Source organism: Chlorocebus sabaeus, chromosome 8, assembly GCF_047675955.1.
Source record: "Chlorocebus sabaeus isolate Y175 chromosome 8, mChlSab1.0.hap1, whole genome shotgun sequence".
NCBI classification, from domain to species: domain Eukaryota; kingdom Metazoa; phylum Chordata; class Mammalia; order Primates; family Cercopithecidae; genus Chlorocebus; species Chlorocebus sabaeus.
This window is the reverse complement of record NC_132911.1, coordinates 9,298,189-9,324,514: the sequence shown is the minus strand read 5'-3', so window position 1 is coordinate 9,324,514 and position 26,326 is coordinate 9,298,189. Positions and strand designations below refer to the sequence as shown.

Genomic DNA, 26,326 nt, shown 5'->3' with positions numbered 1-26,326 from the left:
AATCTTGGAATAAAGAAGAAACAACACAAAAGCATAACATCAGTGCTCCGAACATTTAAAAAGCACATCTATGTCTTGATTTATTCCCCTTTCCTCTCATTCAGCCTATTCCTTCTACTAGCATGTGGAACAGAACAGAAAGATGAATGATTTCCCATCTCACACTGGGCATCCCTTATCCCATCCCCACCGTAAACCTCTCTTGTACACATACTAAAAGTTGTGAATTAACCGACAAAATAAAGATGACCATACTGTACATTTTCCCATTCTATCTGCCTCAAGCATATATATATGTATATAAATATATATATGATAGTTTACATTAATATAAGAAATAGCAAAGGTCTTTTCGTTACACTTTATACAGAACCTCTGCATCTTATCTTTATTTTCTATTCTCTCTGTCTCACTTTTTGGATAAACAATTGGCTATAGCAATCTATAGTAAGGCTTCACAGAAAGAATTCTGCATGTTTTGTTTTTCTCTAAGAACCAAAGTATATAAAATGAGGTTTGATTCTAGCACCTTATACAGTATTAGTGATGTTGTTCCCTTGGGAGAAATTAGCACTACCCAACGCCCTAGGCGAATCTCCACCAGTTACAGAATATTTAAGGTATTGCCAAAGGCAGGACAGAAAACATAGCAGAGATGGAGAAACGAGAGGCGAACAAAACCAAACCCCAAGATTTAAGTCTTAGCAACACATAAACAAAATCTTAAAAACATGTCAAGTTGCTGTCTCCAAATTAATAATGATCTAGTGATTCAGTATCATCAATTAATCCTTTTAAGTTACTCTTCCCCATGAGGTAAGTAAATATTATGATACTCATTGTAGATGGAGAACCCACGTGTGGGCTTTATGCAGGTCACAGGGAAAACTGAGTCAGGACACGAAGTGAGGGATGCCCAACTTCCAGCCTCTTATTCCCAAACTGTCCCCTGCCACCTTTGATTGGTGAGTCAAGATTTTGGGGAAAGCAGCTTATTGGCCACTAATGGGGAAGCAAAACAAACAAAGAATTAAAAGAAATATATATCAGCACCAAAGGAAGTTCAAAAGAAGCTGCACTTTGCTCCCTTATCAAATATTCTGTGCTATGGAGACAGCAACTTTCACAAGAAGGATGAAGAAAACTTGTCACAGGAGAGTAACCCATCTCATCTGTTGTGCCTTTCCCAAATGTCAATACCCTCAAGAGAGCCATTAGTTCCAGTTGAGTAGTATATATTTTTGCAGAGGAATGATCAACTCCCACCAAAGCTGCATCAGAACCTCAATTATATAGTTATATAACTATAGTGATATATCTATATCTATATCTATGTATATATTTATACATTAAAGTCTTTTACTGCACTGGCACATAATACCATTTGCTGGCATTGCTGTTTGCTGCAAGTGGCCGCCTTGAGTGGAGTTACACAACAGAGAAGCACCACGAGAAAAGGCACCACAAGGTTCGAGAAGTTAAATTGTGTGTTGTCACTGCCCTGACCTCGCCATGGTGGGGGAACAGAAAAGTCTTTTGAGCAACTGATTCAAAAGCTCCCAGCCCATGTGCATCTGTCCCTTCAAACTCAGCAGGGAGAGAGGGAAGAAAGAGCATGACGTTGTTGTTTTTAATGCAATTTTCTTTTTGGCTAATAGAAAAGAAAAACAGTTTCTTTTTTTTCTTTTAAAAATAAGGGGTCTCAGACACTGAAAACCCAGCTCTCCTAAAACAGGAAGGAAAAAAAAAAAAAAAAAAAGTCTTGTGCTAAGGAAAGCCCTACATGGAAATCTGTCTTTCTAGCATAATTACTCAGTTGCAATGCAATTGAAAAAAAAAAAAGAAAGAAAGAAAATGAAGGAAATTACATCCATAGGCACAATTTGCCACAAATAGCACCAGGTCTAGATTAATGAGGACAGACAGATGTCCACATCTGTCCACATAGCTGAGAACCATGGGTGTTGACTTTGAGTCAACATTACTCCATCCTCATAGTCTGGCCAAGAAAATGGAAGTCATTGGCCATCTGGAGCACCAAGAGTTAAATGTGCCACTGATGAACCAGAAAAGGAGAGGAGGCAGTGGAGGACTGCAGAGTGGATATTAAACGGCATTTTAATTTTTATTAGCATACTTGCCGGCCTTGAAATATTCCGTCCTAGGTTTCTCCTTCCAGGAAGGGAGCCACGTCCCACGTGGGAATGAGGAACCTGTATCTGTGTCAGGAAGATCTGAACATGGTGTGGGGGATACAGGGGCCCAGCGTTCTCTCCAGTCATTGTCCTTCCTGACTCTAGGTCTGGGCTGGACAAGGGAGGTCAACTGGCCATGCTGGTGTGAACTGCAGGCTCCCACGACTTACTTTCCACTGTCCAAGCTGGTGGTGACAAGATAGGAAGACCCGGGGCCAGGATCAGAATGGCTCCCTGTGCTGGGGCCTTTCTTCCCAAATGTGGACCAATGCTTCTCTCAAAGACAAGAGGCTGCTTATTGGGTGGGGTGGGGTCCCACCCAATAGCCTCTGTGATATACTTATTTCCTTGAGCTGGAGGTTTTAGCTAAAATAGGTTTTCAAATTCTGATGCTTGTCTATACCAAAAGTGATGCTCCCAAGTGCAGTATAAGGAAAATAAATGATTCCTATCACCTTCCAACAATCTCAATTATTTACCCAAGTCTACTTTTGCTGTGTGGAAAACAGGGCCAAACAAAAGACTTCTGCCAGACCAGTTCTCCATTTGCAAGGAGGTTTCCTTAGCCCCTTCATGGGAACAGAAAAGTCACCTCACCCCCACCTCCCTTTCCCTGGGTCTCCTCTTAGGCTATTTTCCACAACACACCTACAATAACAGACTGGAGTGTCTGGGAGTCTTTTCCTGTGGTTCTAGGACAGTGGTCTCTGCCCATTTTGCTGGCTTCCATGCCTCTGCCTTTCCAATGATCTAAGGTTCTTGGTACTCCAAGAACCAGTCCAGCAACTGTACTACGCGAAGTCTAAATGGCAATGTGCATTCTGAGCTGCTAGGAGTGGGAAGGGAAGATTTTGCTCTTAGCCTTTACACCTTGGGAATTTTCATTCAGTACTTCCCTCCCCTCCGGCTTTATCTATGGGCAAAGACTATGTTTTGCATGTAATGGGTGCTCAGTTAAACTAATTAAGAATAAGGGCTTCTTTCGCCATCCAAAGGGTGCATTAATTACATAGCATGTCATCAATCACATGCATAAGGGCTCTCCCTGACCTGTCACACAGGGTATCAATAAGCAATACCTGTGTAGTTTGAGGGTGATCAAGGGCAAGGTATTTTCTAGCCCTCCCCTAAAATTTTGGCTAAGTCACTTCCACAGAGATCTTCCCCAGAGAGATGAAGGCTAGAAATTGGCTCATTTCTATGCTTTTAGGTCGAGACTTTGGTTAACAGGTGGTGGTCATGAACCTGCATCTAGGAAGGTCCAGCTCACAGGCTTTCTCCTTAGCCTATAGTTTACTATAGACTATTTTTAACACCAGCAAACTCCAGAGTAAAGGAAAACATGGTATGAGCTTTGGAAGCTCTATTCTACTCACTCAGCTCTTCTCAGGATGTAAGAACCAACCATGAGGATTAGATACATGGAGGCAAAGGGAAGAAGGAAAGAATCCCAGCTGGAAAGGGTGAGTTTCATACGGTGACTAAAACTTCACACAGTGAGCAAACTTCCTGTCCTAGAGAAACTGGAAGAGGAACAGGGGCACCCGCCATTAGCTTGGAGTTGCCAGGTTCTCAACCTTTCCTCGTACGGATGCGTGCTTGCTCAAGCACAGGTTCCGTGGTGGCGGGGGGGAAATATTTGGAATCTCAAAACTAATGATGTTTATGACTCTGCTTCCTGAAAACCCACAAATACACACACAAACCTGTTTGTCAGACAGCCCATGCTCAGGGTGGACAGGAGCAGTGAGACTATTTTGTTAGCCCTTTAGGGAAAATTACAAATTATATGCACTCGAGGCTTTGAATTACCTGAGAAGTTCAACTAGTTTTGCTTTAGAGAGCGTCAGTTAGCAGCGTCTTCAGCCTTACAGAGTGAACATGGAAAAGCTTCTTGGGAGAAAAGTATCCAAGAAAAGCTAAGCAAATTCAAAAAAGAAGCCCATGAAAATCACCATCGTTATGAGAAGAGAGATTGGATTCCAGTCTCCTGGCTTCTGCTGGCTGCCTCCCTGCGGCAGGTGGAGGGGTTGAGAGAGCCCGTGACCAGGCACAGGAGAAGCCCAAAATGACCCTGCAGGGTGAAGTCAGTGAGGCCAGAGCCAGGACCTTGTGGCCTGTTCTCAGGCGCACACAGAGCCAGAAAGTGCTGGAAAGTTCAGCCCAGCTGCAGGGAGAAAAATGGATTTCCTTTAAACAACAAACCACCACCAGACATCAGGAGACGACAGTGACACCCAAGGGGGCTCCTTTCTTTCTTCCCCTTCTCTCTCTCTTTCCTCGCTTCCTTCTTGCCTTCTTTCCGTACTCTCCAAACCCCAACTTTTTTTCTGCAACAAATGTGTAATTTTTTTAAAGTAAAAGAAAACCACCATGTAGAAGGCAGGGTGGCACCATCAACCCTTCCAGCATGACACTGTCATCTTCCCATGTCCTTTTCATATTTCTTTCTTCCTACCCCAAGAAGCCAATTTTCTGTTACACCAGAAAAACCAAACAAAAAGATTTCTTAAAAACATGTCTTGTCACAAAAGAGTCCATGTAAGGAAAAAGATAATGAAAACTGTGTACAATGGGGATCAGGGTTGGAGACAAGAGGTTGTGGAAGCTGGAATGTATTTGGCCATCGTAGGGAAAGCAGAGAGTCAATTTGTTGTCCTCACTACTGCGGCTACCATGCCTGGTGAAGGGAGAGGAGATGGAGGGGAGGAGACAGGACGGATGGTGCTGGCACGACCGTCTGGAGCCACTGGCTGTATGCCACACCCTGAGTGTCAGGAAACACAGGCTGTGCACATGTGACAGTTTAAAGGAGGGGATCCAAAGTTACCTCTGGGGATCTGGGCTTGAAAGGGTTTCTCCAGGCTTGGACAGACCCTGTGATTGCCTCACACCTGACACCAGGTCTTCCAGGTGGACTCTTATGAAGCCCCTGCCTGGATCGGAAACATCCAGAGACCATGGATCCCAACACTGCAGGTGGCCTCCCTTGCTCCTCCAGCCAGAGGAGGAGGCCCAGAACCAGACCCTGCCCCAGAAAGAAACTTAGGGTTCAGCGTGCCCTGCTGCATGAGCACCTGCTTCCTCCAGCTCACCTGAAACGCTCTTCTCCCACATAACCAAGTAGCGTGTCGCTCCAGGTCATGCCAATTCTGTCGGAGGGCAGAAGGGGCTCTGGGTGGCTATTCATGCTGTGGGCACCTGGGTTTCTGCTGAAGTCTATCTGGAGGACCCCAGAATTGTCAATGCTGCCGCTGCTGTGGGGAGGTACCCAGAGCTGCTGAAAAATGCATTCTGCCTCCCACAAAGCAATTGCCCTGCAGTGTCCCCTGTCTACCAGAGATGCCAGGAGGACTTCATATTTAGGCAGGGAAGACACTTGCCCCGAGTCCTCATGGCTTCAAGGGGCCAGCCTCCACTTCACCTGCAGAGATTGGTGGTGCAGAGGAGCTGGACAGAGCAGGTTTGGTTGTCACTGGCCAGAGATCTTGGCAGCCAAAGATCATCTACCACTGGCCAGTCTCAGAGTGGTAACGTCCAAGCTTACTTGTCCACAGCACACTCCCCTCTTTTCCCCTACTGTGGCGACCACTGCGCTAATAGATCGGATGTACTCAGTGTGATTTACATTCCAGAATGTCCAGGAGTTGTTTAGAAAACTGCTTCCTGTGGATCCCAGGTTGTTCTGTGAATCTGCTGAGAATACTGGTAGCAACTAGAGAATCTCTCAAGTCCCAGTAGAACCCTGCTATTGGCTTTCTGTCACTTATGGAGGAAGTGAAGGCATATACCAGCTCAGGGGTTTCTTCATGACCCTGTGCCTGGGAGAAAGGAAAAAGCCATCTAGCCTAGGTCAATTTCAAGCCCGGCAAGAGCCCTAAACATCAGAATACTCTGTTTCATCAAACTGTTTCAGCCCTTTAAGAAAAAGATACATATGAATACATACAAGTAATATGCCCAAGACAGGCACATTTATGTATCTCGATGGATCAATAAGCTTTGGATGTAGTTATATGGTCATGCTCTCCTCTGTTCTCATAATGTCAGATCATCTCAGAGTTTATGTGGTTTTCAGCTCTCTTTCTCTCTCTCTCTGGAGTTTAAAAATCAATGCTAATTTCGAACAAATACAAACGAAGCCATCAACAATGAGCAGGTGCCATGAGGTTAGCGGTCAGCAGAGGGAGATGTGAGCAACCACATCACAGGGATTGTTGTTATTTTGAAGAGCGAGTGCCCTAGACAGCCCAGTCTTTGGGAAAACAGCGTTTTCACTTACTGGTCCACATTAGCTTCACAGGTTATCAGTGAGTGTCCCAACTGCCTAAGTAACATCACCTGTTCCTCTCTCCAGCCCTCCACTTCTTAAAGGCTCCACGAGGACCCAGGGCCACGCCTTTTAAAGGCACATGGATTTAAAAAAAGGAAGAAGCAGAGCCTGTCCTGGGCTTCAGGCAGGCTAGGCCCAGGGCAATGCTGGCGGCCTAGGGCAATGCTGGAGGCCCTCTCAGTGGGGGTGAAATGACAGCTCCTGCAGGGGTGGGGGCGTATTTGGTGGAAGCATGCAGCAACAGTGGTGTCAAGGCAAGTGAAAAGGCTGCAGCGGTTGCATTTGGACAGACAGCTCGGACCTGAAGCAATGTGCGTGGAAGCATGGGCCTCGAAGAAGGCAGGCCTTTTGGAGTCAACGCTGGGGCCCACTGGTGAACACAGGCTGGAGAGGGGCAGAGACGTGGCTGAGATGCTCAGGATGATCTGGGCAAGTTGGCAGCACCAAAGCTGAGGCCCCCCTTTCCTTGAGCCTGGGTTTGGTTAAAAGGAAAGGAGCGTAGCACCTCAGCACTACCTCAGCTGCCTAAGGAAACTCACCACGGGCCTCCGCAGTCCCGTGTCCACGGTACAGGCCACCATGGACCTCTGAGTCTCACGTCTCTTCCAGCAACCAAAGAGCAAGTCAAATCACCTTCCCTTTCTCCCAGTCCTTTCTTCCCTCTGAAAGGAAAAGAAAGTAACTCTCTTCTTTCCTTAAAGGCTGGCATCATATCATGATTTTCAAAATAACAAGTGGCTTCTCTCTGGTTCTAGTACATAGAGGAAGCCCTCACTGGCTTCTGAGGATGTTCTTCTGTGGCAGGAAGATTTCTGAGGGTTCAGGGAGACTGCCCTAGCAATACTGAAAGGACATTCCTAAAGCTAAAAGGCTCTGGGAGCATTTCCAGAAAGCTTCGATTTGGGGCTGGAATTCCAACCTGCTTAGCTCAGTAGGTGGTTTGGCTCTTTGTAGAAATTTGTGAACCTCCAGCATGGCACTGTACAAATAATTTGAATCCTTCAACGTGTGCTACAGTTTAGAATTCAGACTTGGTTCACTGAGTATGTTTGGGAAGGGAAGAACTTTTTGCACATGGAAAAATGAATGAGAAATTTTAAAAGGCTTTGCTTTATGTGAGGCAGCTAAGAAATTGAAAACTCCTCCCACCAAAAAAAAAAAAAAAAAAAAAAAATGGCAGTCACATGTTTTGATTTGTTTTCGAGTAAAGACCCTTGTCTTTGGAAGCCAAGACTTTCCAGCAAACAACAGTATACCAGACTCTTCAAGGAAACCAACCAACCCCAAATCCCCAGCTATTCCAGGACAGCATAAGTGAATTGTTCTCTGGGTCTGAAGACAGAAGAAAAAGGCTATGGCAAAACTGAAGCTGAGCCTACAAGGAATAACTGAAATAAAGAACCATATGTGCTGGTCACAAGGAATTTTCACTGCTATTTGCCTTCATTTTCCCACAAAGGAAGTAGAACAACCAGTATTTGTTTGCTTCCCACAAGAGCATTTTCTGATGGAAGCCAAAGAATTTAAAACCCTTCCTTCTTGTCTAAATATCTGAGAAGGAAAGGAGAGTAGCTTTTCTGGGGCAGAAACAGAACTCCTTTCTTGACCCACATTGAGACAACTCTGTTATTCTGTCCTCTTGGAATCTTTTAAAATATATCCATTAATCGAAAGAGAGTGGAGGAACTGGATTATGTTCCCTTCCTCCACTGCACCTTGCACACAATTGGTGTTTAGATTTTTAAATAGGAAGCAAGCCTGATCGTCGTAATACTTTTATCTTCAAAGCACTTTACCAGTCATGATTACTTAATCCTCACAACACCCCTGTGAGGTAGGTAAACGATATTCTTCCCATTTTACAGAAAGAGAAATTGGCCCTAAGAGTGACTTGACTTAGGTCTGTAGAAGGATAAAGTCCTGGATTTTTTACTTCCAATATCATAATCTGTTCTTGAGAATGTGCCTCTCCTTTCTTTAGATGTTTTCTCTGACCCTTTTGTTTAAGAAATAAAATGCTTAAGCATGTCACTCCGTAAAATCAATTTCCTCTGTTTGAAAAGAATACGTTTTTCTCGTTTTGCCCCAGAGAGTATAGGAAGGAATGCCTAGATGGCCACTAATGTTCTCCTCCCACATACTTCCGGGAGCCTCCCTCTTCGTCACTATTCTTCCTACCCATCTACTGAGTCCTGTTGTTCCCCATGGTTCCATGTGTCCATCTTCGAAGTTCTTGTTCTCAAATTTGGGACAGTTCATTCACTGTCCATCCCAGTCAAAAGCGGGTGCTGATGAGAACGGAGAATCAGGTATGAGGTCTCATGTATTCTCTCCTTTTGTTACTATCAGAAATACCTTGTGGAAATAAACCATCCCAGCAGGACTTGACCTGTCCACAGATCAGTCAGATGCACGGTCAAGCACAAGTCATTCCTGAATTCCAGACTATGATCTCGTCCCTTGTGCTGCCAAAACAATCATATTAACCTCAGAGAGCAGGGTCAGAGCAGGAGGGAAAGGAGTTCTGGTCAGGGCTCCGCTGGGAATGAGCAGGAGGCGTTGGCAGCAGCCACCGAGACCTGCTCGTGTGAGCTCCATCTCGTTTAGGGACAGTTCCAGGAGGGGCCTTTTTTTCTTGGTGAGAATTTCTATATCAAAATACACCTGAACTCCAAGGAAAAGGCCAGAGCCAGGTTGACTGATGCAGAACAGTTGAAGTTTCTGGAATTTTTCTTTCCAAGAAGGTTCTCAGAGCTGATAGAAAATCAGCCTCACGGCTGGCCCTCCTGGAACCCCAGTGCCTCCTGGGCTCCCACCTGCCCTCACTCCGGGTTAGGTCCGAAGAAGAGCAGAGGCTCTCAGGACAGGTCTGTGTTCTTGCTCAGAGTGTATCTTGGTATTTGAATTGATAACAGTCAAACCATAGTCAAAAGAAAAAAAAAAGGAAAGAAAAAGAAATTCAATGTAACACTTCCAATTGAATTGTAAGAAAAAAATACCTTGTTTTAGAAAAAAAAATTAGTGCTATTCTCCAGTCCTGTTTGTCTCTGAATCCTTGCCTGCAGGTTCCGCTCAAAGCACACAAGGGAGGGAAGAAAACCCACCATTGGGACCCACATTTTGGCAGATGGAACAATTGTTTAAAAAGAAAAGGATTCGGTATTTTTCTTTTTCTGTACTCTGCAGAGAAGGAAAGAGAAGGTGAGTCCATTTGATGAGGTGAGCATCAAGATTGAAAAAGATTGGAAGGAAGAACAAAGGTGAGAGAGATTTCCTGAAGAGCTTGCAACCACCTTAAAAACAGTCTCTAAATACTCTCCACTCACTCCTCTTGTCTGCCCAAAGCTCAATGAATATCAGTGTTCAAATGCATCTTTCTATACATTCTCCGATACTTTAGGAAGAATTAACATCAGGAGATTTGGTGTTAGAATTACAAGTGGCCGGCTCAAGATAGGTGACCAAGGGTCACCTGACCAGGGTACCACTGACCTGGGTTCACAGTGCTATGAAGTCTCTAAGAACTACAGGTATGTGAGACTCCTCTCTGTCCCGCCGTGCTCCCTGTTCATCCTGTGGCTTCCGGGTGCCACCGCACCTGGAAAACACTCTCTCCTCCTGTGGTTCCATTTCCCAAGAAATGAGGTCACCACTTTTTCTCATTTGACGGCTTTGCTACAGGCAACATGACGAATCCTCCAAGCATCCCTGAGCAGGAGAGAAGGAAGAGGTTGGCCTTCTTTCTCTCCACTTTACAGATGGAGAAACCAAGGCACCGAGAGGTGAAGTGAGTTATCCACAATCACAGTGGGGACCCTGAATCAGCCTGTGACATTTCCTGATCTTTCTGGGTCTAAAGGAAAGCCCCTAGGAAGTCTGCAGCTAAAACAAATCTCCCGAGCCCACTCTAGCCCGAGGATCCCAGAGCTATGTCGAAGATGGACAAACAGACTGGGGAGCTCATCTAACAGATGATGGGTTGTCTGTACCCACCGTGACAGATGGCCAAATGTTGCTTACAGAGGGATGTGCACTGGATTACCAATTGGCACTACACTAAAGGGAAATTATTTCTTTGTCCTCACTGGTTTGAGAATGACTTTTAGGGGTAGTTGGCGTCCTGGGATTTGTGTTAGGGAATGACAAGGGCAGCATCTCCTCCTGGGACCTGCGTACTGTTCTGCATGTGATGGGGCAGCCTGGGGCAGGTGTCCCTAGGTCCTGCCTGCTCATGTCCAATGTGGTCTATTCTTAGCTCTTGACACAAGGTGTTGGCCAAGAGCAGGAGGAACTCCCACAGTGGTCCGTCTGCTGCCCTCGGGAGCTGTCATTAATAGCACTCACGACCTTTGTCTCCAGGATATACCAGCCATGGTCTGCCAGCCAGTGCAAGGAAAGCCACAGGAGTAAGGAGCAGATGGTGCCAGGGAGAGCTGAATAAGGCAGACAGGACCAGGCGAGCCAAGGAAGGAGGCTGCAGCAGGATCAAGGCAGCACCCTTGTCTTTTGATATTTGGCCAACAGCATGAGATGCAGTGTTTAAGCAAGAAGTGAAATGTTTAGAATAGCTAAGGATGGGTGAGAAAGGAGCTTCTGTTGCCACCGCAAGAATTCAGATTAAGCATCATCTTTTTTTCCCAGTGAAGGGGGATAGAAAAAAATCTCTGGGAGGGTAGAGTTGCCTTTTTATCTTTTTACATGCTTTGAAATGGGGACAGGCACACATGGATTGAGGATGCTGGGGGAAGTTCTCTTGCAAGCTCATGGGTTTGTAACCTGTGATTGGCTGGCCCCTGCCACTTCCGTGTTCTGGAGGTTGAACCGTGGGTGAGAATGGAATGTTGCTTCTATGACAATGGCCAGTTTGGGCTGAGGAGAAAGGGACAGAACCTTAAAGAGGTTCCCATTGTGCTCATCTGGTTCTCAGCTGGACCTTGATAAGAGGAACCAACATTGATTTACGTTCACTCCCTAAGGGATAACTGTGTTGTGCTTGATGAAGGGGGCTGCCCAACAGGGTCTAGTGACCAATAAATGTTTGAAAGTGAAATGAATAGAACTGTTCCCTGTAAGACTTGTCCAGCCCCTGGGCCCACCCCTCTGGGTCCTTCCATTTCACTCCTGCAGTCTTCCCCAGGTCTCCCTTAAGCTCCTCCAGATTTCCCTGACGGTTTCCTAGTTCACACTGAGAGTATCACATGGATCTTGGTGAAATTAATGGCAATAAGCTCTCTTCCTTTTACATTATCCGAATTTAAATCTCAACCTCCACAACCAAATCTGGTTGTGTTAATATTTTTCAGTTTGGCAAAGAAAAAATAGATTTTAGCTTCTTGGTAAGAAAATCAAATTAAAGGTACACAAGGAGATTCCCCTCCTTCAATCATGAAGCCACCATCCAGAGCAGCTGTCATCACACATACAAGGCCTGGAAGGGCTCATTTTGAGTAAGGAGCCACTTTTCTTGGCAAAGAAAATGCTACCATCTGTGCCAAACGAATGCGGGGTGACAGTCCCCAGCCCAGCTCATCCGAGCGAGCCAGGAGCATGAGAATATGGCCTGCTTCATTCTCTTCTAGGAGCTGATATCCTTTGCTCCAAGCCCAAGGCTCTGAACCTGCACACTGTCATGCTCTTCTTGCTCTGTCCCTGGATCATGGAGAGAGGACCCTGTGCTAAGGTCTGGGGGCATCAAAGCTTGGGGTTGGTTCTAGCCCTTCCATGAGCAAGCAGCAGACCAGAAGGAGAAAAGAAAGGTGGTGTTTCCTCTACCTGGCTTGTGAAGACTGCAAAGGGGTTTAGGTGTACAGCAAGAAGTGAGGCCATGGCCCACCCAGTGCAGCTTCAAACCAGATCCACATCAGGGACCTTCTTTTCTGCCCCCATGACTGTGCAGTGGGAGGGAATAAAACTGGAGGAAGAATGGAGAAAATGATGTAAATTGGCGCTTTTCTAAAACCTGTAAATTCTTTCTGAGAATCAGACTCATATCCGGGCAGGGTCAGACATCCATGGCATGAGACGCCCCCCAGCCAGGGGAATCACCTTCATGACCACGGGCCAGACAGGATCATGGGATTCCGAGGGGCCACCGCTGTGGAGGGACTGGGTTAGAGCCATGGGGACCATGGGGTGGTCTTGAATGATTCTGTGCCTGGGAGGTGTGGTGTGGGGGGATCCCCAGGCCATGGGGAAATGTCATCTTCCCTGCCCAAGGGTGTGCTGTGATGGCAGCATGTCTGGGCAAGGGAGATGGGGCCTCTTTCATTCTGGCCCCACATCTGCTTGGGTGAGTGTCCTACCAGTGTCCTGGTACCCATGTTGCTGGGACAAGCCTGACCCTGCAGAACCAGGTGACACCTTCCAGAGGCAGAGTGCAGGAGAGTGTTAGAGACATGGGAAGCTTTGGGGTGAGTGAGGCCAGAGGGGGTTGATCTGATGGTCTGAAGCCTCCCTAGCACCCCACATCATGGCCTGAAGAGACAGGGAGCCCCCATTCCGGATGTCACAGGCTTCAGGCAGTGAACTCAGGGGACATCATCCCGATGTCATCTGATGGGACTGAAGTTTCCTTTTACGCAGAGGCTGGAAGAAGAGGCAGACCTGCTGAGCAAGGGAGAAGCAGAGTTTGCAGAAAGGACTCTAACACCGTTATAGTTTGGCAATACTACCACATTTCTGAGAAGAAAAAGTAGAGCCAAATATTCTATGTGGTTAGAGGAATAAAATATGGGGCTTAGTGGGCATACTTGATGGGGGAGTCATCAGGGAATGAAAAGGAGATAGTTTTTGTATTCTCTATCTCTGGGCACCAATGTGCTTACCAGGCCTTAATACTGGAAATGGATTGATTTTCTTCAGGAAGTCCTGGGAAAGAAATGGGCCCAGAGACTTAAAATTTTAAAAAAACCTAAAAACATCACGGGCATTCCTCTGGGAAGCAGCTGAAACAGCAGCCCTGGAGGGTTGTCAGGGACTCAGGCAAATGAAAGATTAAATGCTGATGCCCACTGTGGGACAAAGAGCGACCCTGTCACGGGGCGGCCTTAAGGATCTGGGCTTTCAGGACCAAAGTCATCTGGGTCCGGAGACACGGTCCCCAGGTGGTCTCAGCACTGAGTGTGTATGGAATCCTGCCTTGACGCCCAGGACCATTCACTGGAAGGGGAAGGGCCTCGGGGGAAGGACCCCAGGGCAGATGATGCCAGAAAGTTTCAGGGTAACTGGGAGTGTGGGGAGCTGCTAGAGGCTGATGACAAGAGGACACTGAGGACAGCGATGGCCTGGTCCTTGCCATCAGGTCTCCCCTGCCTCTTCCATGCCTTGCTCTCTACTTCTTTCCTTGCTTTTCTTCCTTTTCCTGCATCTCTACAAAACCAGCTTTCCCTGCTGCTGCTCACAGATGTATATTTTCATTTTCTTTGTGAAGAAAGTACTGGCATGATGGAGGAGTTCCAGGGAGGGGCGAGGATGCCTTTTCAAGTGAGAAGTGTGAAATTAAAAGATTGCTGAAATGTCCCATGATCTCCTCATTTGTTCCTAGTGGCTAAGACCCTGGAGGCCCTCCCTGAGTTGGAAGTTGCCATCCCAACTCCTGGTGCTCCCAGTCAGCTCAGCATCTACCGTTCTCTTTGTAAGTTTCATGTAAACATGGCAGGATGCACACACATGGACACACACGTGCTAATTGTGCAAGAGTGAAATAGAGGTGGCGAATTAAAACCTGTGACTGCGCTGAAACAAAAAGAAGGAAGAAAGAAAGAAATCCAAGAACAGACACACAAGCAGAAGTGGCAGAAGTCCCGAGGGGATGCATGAGGGCGTTTCAAGGAAGATGCGCTAAGGACAGACATGGGCCAGCTCCAGGTGCACAGAGCCCTAGACCCAAGGCAGACAACAGGTGGGACCCCACCAGCTAAAGCGGATGCCCAACCCTCCAATGGCCTCACCTTCCCCAGCCTAGCAGAGTACATCGCAGAGCTCAGGCACGAAGCCCTTGAAAGGCAGCAGGCTGGTGCGATTCAGAAAAGTGCCTCTGACTAGATTCCAACTCCCAAGTGACTCTCCAGGGGCCCGCAGGTGGGTCCTTTGATGGGCGTGCAGAGCCCTCCTGGCTGGTTTTCATTGCTGCCTGTGTGTGCTCTGTTCGTCCTGCTTCCTAGAGTTAGGGGCTCCTCCTCCTCCTGCCCACCAGGGAGGCCCGAGGGGACCCCCGGGTCAGGGACGGGGAGAGGACAGCACCACGATGCTTAGTAAGGACGCATGAAGTCCAGGAAGTCCAGACAAAGAAGAGAGCATTCAGTTTCACAACTGATATTTGAAACTTGTTCTTTAAAAAAAAAGGTTTTAGATAAACAATGAAGGGGGTGGGAAGGAGAAGCCTCACTGAATAATAATTGTTTTTTTAAAAAAAAAAAAAAACTCCACAAACATTAAAAAAATCCCTCAGTTATTGAACTTGTGTTAAGAATAGTTCAATGTGAGGTCTTGCACCCTAAACAGGTATATATTTGGAAAAAAAATCGCAGCTACACACAGCAAAGACTAACAGTATTTACTTAAAAATATTGTGTGTGTCTATATATATATATATATATACTTATATATATATCTTTTTTGTGATTTTTTTCTTTTCCTTTTTTTTTTTTTTTTTTTTTTTTGTTTTGTGCCCAAGTAGAGATACGATGGGATTGAAATGATGCCCTAGAACAGAAATATTCTTTAAAGGAACAATACTTTGAAAAATAAAAAGTTTTTAAATGGTTGAACATACTTGCAACACCTGCAGAAATTCAACTTGATACAATGAGAAAATAAACAGTGGAATCAAATCCTCACCCAAATGGCACGGCCTCTAAGGCCTGGAGTCCGCTGCTGCTGTGAGTCTCGCCACCCAAACCAGGGCTCGTGGGCAGGCGGCATCCCTTCCCTGCCACTCCAGAGCCCCTGCCCCCATGCTCTGCTGAACCAATCCGTAATCCAAGTCCATCTTACATCAGTTTTGTATATCTCTGGCAAGACTTTGCAGCAGGGACACACACATATATACGTGTGCTATGGGCACACACACACATACACACACAAACACACACATACTACACACACAAAATTTCCCACTCAACCCAGATGCACCAGGTGAGCTGAATGATTTTCAGCCAACCACAACGGTGAAAGACAGAAGCACCAAACAGTCTTTGAAATGGGTCAGTTATTACAATTTTGACTTTTTATATATATGTATATATATATATTCTAGTTTTCCTCTTTGTGTTATTTTTTTTTTTTTAAAAAAAGCACAAATGAAAAATGAAGAATTCTTTCCAGATCAATTTAAGGCTTCCCACCAAATGGAAACAGAAGAGGCTTTACACAATATCACATGTGATAAATGTCTACCGTTCACAGCCTTAAAATGATGGAACTAATCATTGTTGCCAGTCACTGATTAAGTATTGTGCCTTTAAATTGATGTCGTTCTTTTTGCTACTATGCTGAGTTTTATTATTACTGATTATGTATATAGAAATCTCCTTTAATTTGCTTTAGAATGTCCTGTCCTTACCGAATTATTGGGGTGGCTTTTTGTTTTGTTCTGGTTTGCTTTTCACTGGGAAACAAATGTGATTCTTGCTAGGCAAATGCTGAAATGGCACATAGTCAGCCTTCAAGTAGCTGCTCCAGCCATTTGAGTTTCAAACAGCCCTCGAGCTCCTAGAAGGCTCTGCGAAGTGGGGAGAAGGTCCGGAGAGGAGGAGGAGAAACTGAAAAGAGGGACGGGTTTTATGCTTTCGCTTTTGGTAAATTTGTTTTCTTCAATACAAATAATCAGATAGGAAGAATAATTGCTTTATGTTGTCTTTGTTGGTTGGTTTTTGTTTCACTTTTAGATTGTTTCATTTGATTGTTTAATTTCCCCTCTCCTGGTGCAAAAATCACCAGAGAGTTTTGCATGAGAAAACGTGACAGTACTTAATGAAACTCAGCACCTAAGGGCATAAGGCAGTTGAAGGTTTTTTGTTTGTTTGTGTTTGTTTTGTTTTGTTTTGTTCTTTCAATCAGCACCAATCCCATAAATGATCTACACTTGGTGTAAGGTAAAAAACATTTTTTTTTTCTTTTGGAGTGGAGACAACTCCTCCCTCTCCACTCTATGAACCATAGCGTGGGATTTTTCAATACTGTTTCTTATGTGTAAAAAACAAAAGAAAGGTTTTCTTTTTGTTTTTACTTACAAAACATAGAGAATATCTTTGTATACATACAGCGACTGGAAAGAAAGCTTATTTGAAGGGGTTGTGACTTATTAATTTTTTTTTTCTTTTGTAGTGGTGGTGTTGGTGTGGCGGTGTTGGTGGTGGTGGCGGTGGTTCTGTGTATTGGGGGAAGGGAGGGTTATATTTCTTGCAAGCGGTGTTTGCCGCAAACCAAACTTAAAGTCCCCTTCTCAATTTGGGTCAAGATGCTCTTAGAGTGAAGACTCATACTGTAGCAACTCATAGAGGAGTGGTCCGTCTCGATATCGAATGCCTACTGCGGTGGGGGTGATGTACTGCAGAATGTTAATAGTCCTTCTCAGCCTCCTGTCTACAAAATGAGCATCCCAAGCTGGGTATCGCTTTCTTGGCATGTCAATCTTAATGAGGGGCCCTTCTGGGAGGTAAGGACGCCCCAACGGGGTAGGGGGCCCCATGGGTCTCACTTGGAAAACGGGCAAGCAAGTGTCAGCCGTGAGATCCTCCTGTTGTTCCGTTACGGCTCTGGTGGGCGTAACCTGGGTCCCCCGGTACCCAGGGATCTGAGGCGCCATGGGCTCAACATCGGGGGGCAAAGGGATGCCCCAGAGCAGCTCGGCACAACAGGAGCTGGCAAGGATCTTAGCTCGTGGCCCCATGGGATGCAGCACACCATAGTATAAGAGCATCAGTGCGATCCCAGCCACAAAGCTAATAAAGACACAACACAGTGCTGGCACCGCATAGGAGTCAGTGGTCTCCGGGTCTCTGTAAAAATACCAAAGGAACGTCAAGGCAGCATTCTCGGTCAAGACTATCGTATAATATGCAAACATTCGATATCGAGTCCGCCCTTCCTTGACGTTAAACCAGCAGAAAATGTACACGATCCCTACCACCATGTTGAAGAGGATCTCCTCCCACTTGGACATGCAGAAGTCTGTTCCGCCATGGATGATCCAGAAGGCCATGGCGCACCAGTGAACCACCACGAAGATCCCAAAATAGAGCTGGAAGATGGAAGCAAAGAGGGCAAAAGAGATCACTCGGGATGAGATGGTGAAGAGGCGCCAGAAGAGCTGGATGACGGCCCCTCTGTAGCTCATGCTCTTCTTGTCGTCCCTGGAGTCCCGCAGCAGCTTGTGATAGGAGGCTAGCACCCAAGCCAGGGACATCAGGGAAGTCACAGAGGAGACACCTGCCGGAAAGACACAAACCCACACAGTCAAAACCTCGGACATCAACCGCAGGGCACAGCGAAGCTGCCGGCTGAGGAGACGCCCACATACACCACGATCTAAAGGAGGAGGGAGAAAGAAACACAGAATCAGGAACCGAACTCGGAGGTCACAGCTGCTCCCTACGCTGACAACTCGGGAGATGGAGCTTTTGTTTCAACAACCCCATTTGCCATTTTGGGAGCTCATTGGCTCAAGGGTGATACTGAGCCAGTGTGTTTTGCTAGGGGGCTGAGAGGTGGGGCCACATCTGCCATGGGCAGGCCTTTGTGGGTTCAGTCTTAAGGAATCATGCGATTGTTGTGGCACACAGATGTGCAGCTGGCATTGGTGTCCCTGTCAGCAGTAGCCTGTTCTCTTAGAGGAGCCCACAGGAGGAATCACCAATGTGAAGACCAAGGGTTTACCCACTGCCTTGAGTTCCACACTGTTCTCCTCTGAGAAGGTGCTGGAATCATGCTTCTGCCTTTTTCTCACCTCACTCAAAGTCCCAAAAGTCCCTTTCCTGAACCTTCTTCCAGTTAGCTTCTCCCCCACCTGCCACTCAAGGCCACCAAGATCCAGGACACTGGGATATCCCGCCCGTTTCACAGACTTCCTCTCACACCCACTCTGGTCTTTTCGGTCTCTCCACAATCCCTGTTGCTTTCTCCAACCGACTGCTACTCAGAGTGCTCTTAAGCCTTGACTTGTGAAGCTCTGTCCTTCTCTGGTTGCCCTCTGGGTTCAACAGTGGTGTCACTCGGGCTTTGGGGGTGCCTCTTCCCCTTACTCATTTTCCAAGGCTTCTGAGGCCTCTGCACTTTACTCCCTGCATTTCCTCCCACAATGGGCAAATATTCAGAGAGTTTGAGTGTGCCTAATCCCAAGTCATACTCATATTGCCATAGAGCAATTTTATATACAACTCTGACTACTTGATATTTGCAACTAAACCAAATGAAACACAATCCATTGTTATTGAAGTCTCCCCAAATCCACCCGTGAACAACCAGTCATTATTCGAGTGCTGTCATACAATCTCCATTTAAGCAAGATTCCCCCATTACCAACCCCCAGCTCCCCGTGCATCAGTTGCACAGTCCATCTGGGGTCTCTTTTGTTGGTCTTTTCTCCCAAAATTTCACAACTAAATGTAAGTAAATGCAACAGGAGGCCGAATGCTGTCCCACTGGCAATGACCTCCCTAGGAAAGCCTTACCCTCCCACAGAGCACAGTTTCCCCACAACATTCTTCCAGGTTGAAATCAAAGTTACCCAGTCATTTTCTCCCTTAAGCTCAAAGGTCAGATCCAGAAGCCTCATTCATCAAGACACCAGTTAATCTTCCCCAGACCGCCAGGCTTCTGCTTGTCTCTCCCTGGGACCTGCCCAATTCCCCACAACTCTCCAAAGCCCGATGAAGAATCCAAGTCCTCTGCCACGTGACACTCTCCCAGCACTGGCTCTGCTTCGCGCGTCTCACAAAGGCCCCCTCCTTCCATCATCTCAGATGATGCTCAGAGTCCTAGCTTGAAGAACAGGCAATAAAAAAGCCTGTCAACTGCTACAATGGGCATGTGTCACTTTGACAGTAATAACAACCATGGAGATTTGAAACAAACAGGGGCAACACGATCCCAAGTTCTCCATGGAAATCTATCTGGAAAACATCTAAAGAGCATTCATGGCAATTTTCCTTTCACTTCTCTAGCAAGTTCTGGACATGACACATGTCCTGCCTCCCTTGTGGTACACACAGGGCATCTCATGTGTGTCTGCAGAGGCTGCACATGGTTGGTCAGGGAAACTTTTAGTGCTCACATTGTCTGTTAGGCTGCAGCAGGGAGGAGAACTTCCCTTAGGAGTAACGTGATGTAGGTTGCAGATTTCTGGAGGGCAGAGGATGTATAATTACATTTTTTTTTTTTTTTTTTGAGACAGGGTTTTATTACCCTGTCGCCCAGACTGGAGTACAGAGGCGTAATCAGTGCTCACTGAAGCCTCAACCTCCTGTGCTCAAGTGATCCTCCCGTCTCCCATACCTGGGACCACAGGCATGTGCCAGTGAGCCCAGCCAACTTTTTTATTTTTATTTTTTGTAGAGACAGAGTTTCTTCTTCTGCTTTTTTTTTTTTTTTTTTTGAGATGGGAGTCTCACTCTGTCACCCAGGCTGGAGTGAAGTGGCATGATCTCCACTCACTGCAACCTCCACATGCCAGGTTCAAGCGATTCTCCTGCCTCAGCCTCCTGAGTAGCTGGGACTACAGGCACACACCACCATACCTAGCTAATTTTTGTATTTTTAGCAGAGACAAGGTTTCACCATGTTGGCCAGGTTGGTCTTGAACTCCTGACCTCAAGTGATCTGCCCACCTTAGCCTCCCATTGTGCTGGGATTACAGGCGTAAGCCACTGTGGCCAGCCTAGAGACAGAGTTTCAACATGTTACCCAGGCTGATCTCAAACTTTTGGCTCAAAAAATCCTCCCACTTTGACCTCCCAGAGCGCTGCGATTACAGGCATGAGTCACCGCGCCTAGCTGAAATCACACCTTCATAGTCTGGACCCAGCACTGAAGCACCCTCAAAAATTTCCATTAAACATCCTCCTGACATCCTCGCTCTCCAGCCGAATTCATTGCTTGATGTTAATCATGAACGTCTGGTAGGTCCTGCCAACCCATAGTAATCAGATGGGAGTTCTACGGGAGCTGGGTGGGAAGAAGGCTTGATTGTTGTGTTCCTTCTGATAAAGCAAACTCTATTACCTTCTACTCAGAAAAGCAAAAGTGCTGAGCTCATAAAGCAAGAAGGCGTAGCTCAGCTTCTGCTGGGGCCTGGTCAGATCCAGTAGAGTTCTGAGCATGCTTTGAACAGACTTGCGGTGCAGAGTTAGGATCACCCTCAGCCTTCGTTGTTCTGACTTTGCTGTTCTCTGTGCTGTGACATTGGCCCTGTTCACACCAATTATGAATAAATGGGAATTCAAATGCCCCTCAGCCACAAATTGCAAAGCCAAATAGAATTCTTCTCCATTCTTCCGCCTTCAGAGTTACCTACCCCATTTCCAGATGTGTGGCTATGGTTCTGAAGACTGGTGTTCTCTTCCTGCCACTCCCTTCATGGCGGTGGTGCTGAAACTACTGTTGTTTCAGCTGACCAGGCACTGCAGTTGAGGCTTCTAGAATTTCTCCCAAGGGTACTGCACAAACATTCCTCAGTGTTGCAAGACATCACTGCTAACTTAAAAGGAGGGCTTGGGAAATGGTCCCATGGAAGACTGTGATTCCAGGCATCTGACTGCGGAGTCTGCTGGAGAGCTAATGGCCAGCCCAGTTTTAAGTCTCTGCTTCATCTGTTCCTGACTTGGTCAAGTTATGAATGGCAAAACCTTCTATCCAGGGGAGCTTCTCAGACCACCCACTTTAACCCACCTATTCCACAGGAAGCAGAGGTGCAGGGGCTTGGGTAGCTTCCTCAAGACTGTCCTGAGAACCACTGGCCATCTCTATGAGGACGGCATGCTTCCTGCCATGCCACTCTCCATCCTTTCTCCATCTGGTCCCTCTGTCAGTTCAGTTTTCCAGATATGCAGCAGGCAACACCTTTCTCAAGGTCCTTTGTACTGAAGGTCATCAGCCTTCTCCAATGGTGGGAGCCTGTTCTGGTGTCCAGCCATTAGCTCTTCAGAGTTGCAACGCCAGGCCACATCCTTGACACTGTGAAATGCTCCAAACAGTGAAAGGAGAAGGTGAACTTCCACCACCTGCCCAAGATCAAAAAGAACACCTTTGGCCACACAGAGCAACGGGGAGTGGGTGTACAGGCCTCGTGCCCCTGAAGTGCCTGCCCTTCTCTCTCTCTGCCAGCAACAGAGGCAAAGATGATCCTGTAAGGAGGGGAATTGCCTGGGGGATGTCAAAACTCTTACCCCCATCACTTTCTAATCCACCTCATCACCAAAGCATTCCCCATTCTATCCAAGGCTCTGAGCACATTTTTGGGGACCAGAGCTGGTGCAGTTGGTAGGCTGAGTTCATCCCTGAGAAGAGACCAGGAAAGCCAGGCCCACTTCAGGACCCCATTTGGGAACAGGTTTCTACTGAATGCTTAACAGAGGGTAGTCCTTGCCCTGGTGGGACTCAAAAACCTGTGATGGAGGGCATCAATGAACGTGTCTTCAGCCTGCCCCCCAGGAACTCATCTGGACCTGTCTGTGACATTGTCTACATTGTTACGTTTGGTCAAGGGACCAAATGTTCATCGCTCAGCCACTTCTGCATCTTTTCCCTGAACAAGTCCTGCAGCCCCCACAGGACTGTCACTGCAATTCTTCCTCAGAGGGCCATCAGCAAAGGGTGCCTTGAGGACAGCCTGTGAATTCTGGGGACTCAATTGGGGCAGGAGATGGGAAGCTAGGACAGAAGATGCACTTCTTGCTCTGAACCCTCCCCATCCGTGCACCTGGTTGTCCCGGAGAACCTAGCAGGATTCACTGAGCATCTACATGCATTTTCTTATTGAGAAGGGCCTGGGGAGGCAGGTGCTAAGTTGTGTCTCCCCCACAAAATCCATATACTGAAGCTCTAACCCCTAGGACCTCAGAATGTGGCTGTGTTTAGAGATAGGGCCTTTAAAGAGCCGATTAAGGTAAAACGAGGCCATTAGGGTGGACTCTAACCCTATGTGACCGGGTCCTTCTAAGAAGTGGAGATTAGGACACACACAGGGGGATGACCATGTGAGGACACAGCCAGAAGACAGGCGTCTACAAACCAAGGAGAGAGGTCTCAGGAGAGATTTCTCAGACCAGTAGCACCTTGATCTGCAGTGCTCTGTGACCGCAGCCTGAGCAGACGCATACTGTACGGACAGAACCATGCACAACCACCGCCAAGTGATTCATCTTCAAAGCTTGCTGTGTGTTCTGTTACAGAGGGAGGGAGTGCAGGTTCTTCCTTCTCTGCAGTGGCTCACTTGGAAAATTTCCTCTTGTCTGAAGTCAACTCAAAAGTCAATGCATTCTCCTAGGTAAGACCCAAGCACACAGGAACCGGCTGTGGAGGCCCCCAGTGAAATTCCTGGACAGGCCTGGGAGCATCCACGGTTCCCTTCCACTTCCAGCTCCATCGCTTTCTGCATTCCGAAGATCAGACTAGGAATTGTTATACACTTCACGTTTGGCTGTGACAAGCTCTGAGCAGTGACCTTCACAGCTCCCTTTCCCTGGTGCAGACCAGGAGGCAGGGCTGGCAGCATGCCCACTGAGCTGACCTTAGTGCAGTGCAGCTGGCTGGGAGGTCACTGGACCAGAGACCCCTGGGGCTGGGGGGCTAGGGAAGGGCAACTCCCCAGAGAAAGGCTTGGAGAGAGGGCCTTTGGGCTCTGATCACCAGCCCTGGGGTCTCAGGTTCCAGAAATGGAACGGCCACTCCTTATGACCAATGGCACAAAGCCAGAGGGGCAGTCATCAGGGAATGTCCTATTTGGTGGTTTCAATGCCCAGGGGTCATGGCCAGTTGGGGAACAAAGCAAAACGTGTGACTATGGGTGCCCTACCGAATGAGAAGCACAGTGACAGGGCATCTTGCAAAGGATAAGATCCTAGAACCTGGAGGGAGCAGGTCAGGCGGGAGAGCAAGGAGGCGCCACGGAAGGGGTCAGGCCAGGCAGGGAGGCTGTGACCAGGATGGGCCAGGGTGGAGCTGCATAGGGGACCAGTCACATCTCCAATAAGGGTACCTGAAGGAGGAAACAATGTCCAGAGCTCCCTACAGGCTGAACGCAGCACCTGGAGGAAGGCATGCTCCAGAAAGCCGCAGGAGTGCCTAGAGATGGTCACCAACTGCCCCTGAGCCAGAGCGGGGCTCAACTGCAGGAATGTGTTTTGCAGAATGGGAGGTGAAGGCCCAGCCCTGCCTCACCCGCTCTCTGCCCGAGAGGTTCAGCTCATACCCACCGCTAAGTCATGTGTCGGAAACACACTTGATGAAGAGGGACCTAAGTACGGGGCAGGACAGGAGTGGGAAGAGTCAGCTGTGTGCAGCTCCCCAGATCCCAGCTTCCTGCCTCTTTCCTCCCCAGCTCCTTCTCCCTGGTTTGTTCCCATCAGTGGGCAGCCAGGGTCAAGGTTCTCCCATTTGTACAGCATACGCCCTGGACCCTGTATCCTCTCCTGAAACTGTCCCTCCTCTCCTTGTCTCATCTTCTCCAAGCTTCCCGAAGGCAGGCCACTTGCTCTCCTCACTCTCCCACCACCTGCTTTCCTCTCAAATCAGCCCCAGTGGAGAGCTGTCGCTCAGGTCGTGCGGCATTCGGAGGACTGCCTCGGTGCTTCTCCTCCTGGCTCTGTGTGACAGCTGGGATTGGGATCTGCTCTGTCCTTCACACCCCACCCTTAGCTGTTCCCCAGTTCTCTTCCTGCTATCTCTTGAGCTCTTTATGGCAGCCTTTTCCTGCCAGGTTTCTTATCCCCATATTACAGATGAGGAAACCAAACCAGCAGTGAAGAGACGTCAATGTGGCCACAGCCATATCCTGATATTTGCATTCTATGCAATTCTGTGGCATTGTACCCCAGTGGGCTGGTTCTCTAGAGATGCTCCAAACAAGACACAGGCTTAGCTGGTTATCTGTCGGTCTGCACATCAAGGACAACATCTCCCTCTTTCAACCTGGGCCCCCTCCCTCCCTCCTGGGGAAGCTAACATTTGGGGGATCTCCACCATCTGCTCTTCAAATTCCTATTTTGTATTTTTCCCACAATGAGTTCCTTTTAGACAGCAATTCTTCCCCTTCCATCTGTCAAACTTCCCTCTGTCTTCCCACATTTTAAAAAAGTCCAGTTTCTTCTTGGAAATGTTCCCAGAAAAGGATAAGGCAGCTGCGTCCACTGCCTCTCTAAGCATAACCCACTGTCTCCCATCCTCGCCTCCCCCCAGGAGATACGGCAAGGGAGTGATGTGACAAACGTACTTTTCTATTTGGGCAACCAAGAGGGAAGAAAACAAGCATCCTGATGCCTTCTATGAGCCAGGCTCAAAGCTGTTAAATAATCTGCCCAGGGCCACACAGCTAGTAAGCAAGAGAGCTCATACTGAAACCCGAAACTATTTCACTCCCCAGAATCTGGATCTGCGCGTGCTGGAGCTGGCCAATTGTTAAACTGTGGGCTGGCTGATGTCATGTTGCACGCTTGAAATTGGCATGGTGGGAGTATTTACACCACAGCAATTGGCAAATGGTACAAACCAGAGCTCCACCAAATCCTGCTAAATGTTGGTTGTTAAACATTTACCAGCACACCACTGGTCAGGATCAGCCATCCTTCTTAAAAAGCTTGGTGAGTGTCTATGCAAATTAGAAGGGCCTGTCTCCAAATTCAATGCCTATTCTACATTCAATGCTGTACTTCTAGATGTGGTCTTCACATGCAGGGCACTACCTGGTTATCAGTCAGAATTAAATTCCTTAGTGCTAATGAGAAAACAACAACAAAAAAGCAATCTTCTTTTAAAACTTTTGTTGAAAATATGTACACAGGAAATATTAGGCTGGTGAAAAGTAATTGTGGTTTTGCCATTTTAATGGCAAATAACTTCAGGTCTAATGGGTTGCTTTGAGCATAGTCTTTCATAAGCACTGACATACTAATTTTCATTACATTTCTGTACTTGAAGAGGGTGTGTTTCAGATGTGAGGTTTCCACATGGGTTCACTTTAACGCACCTCTGACATCTCCAGATGAACCCTTAAGAAGGGTCAAAGAGTCCAGGTGCGGCAGCTCACGCCTGTAATCCCAGCACTTTGGGAGGCCAAGGCAGGTGGATCATGAGGTCAGGAGATCAAGACCATCCTATCCTGGCCAACATGGTAAAACCCTGTCTCTACTAAAATACAAAAAAAAGATTAGCTGGGTGTGGTGGTACGCACCTGTAGTCCCAGCTACTCTGGAGGCTGAGACAGGGGAATCACTTGAACCCGGGAGGTGGAGGTTGCTGTGAGCCGAGATCACGCCACTGCACTCCAGCCTGGCGATGGAGCGAGGCTCCATCTCAGAAAAAAAAAAAAAAAAGAAGGGTCAAAGAGAAGAGATGGCAATCACATCTGTGGCCCTAGCCCTCAGGACTGACATACATGTGGCTGACGAAATCAGGAAAAACCCAAGGCTGATCGAAGTGATCCCGTGTAAACATAAGAAAGGAGGATTTGGGTATCTCAGGAAAGCCAAAATCTGGGCGATCACACCATCCCCTGGCTGGACAAAAAACTCTTTAATATAAGCAAGATAGGCCAAGGGAGAAAGAATATCAGGTCTTACCACAGTTTCTATGAAATCTCTCTTTT

General features: G+C 47.3%; 1 protein-coding gene across 1 annotated transcript in view; it reads right to left on the bottom strand.

The window, feature by feature from the left end:
• Positions 1–14,907: 14,907 nt before the first annotated feature.
• The window catches only part of XKR6 (XK related 6), a 294,424-nt gene continuing 283,005 nt past the window's right edge, over positions 14,908–26,326 (bottom strand). The window contains exon 3 of the mRNA XM_007961659.3: positions 14,908–17,958. Within this exon, the coding sequence (XP_007959850.1) occupies positions 16,994–17,958 (965 nt within the window). The 3' untranslated portion in view covers positions 14,908–16,993. The remainder of the gene's footprint in view (positions 17,959–26,326) is intronic.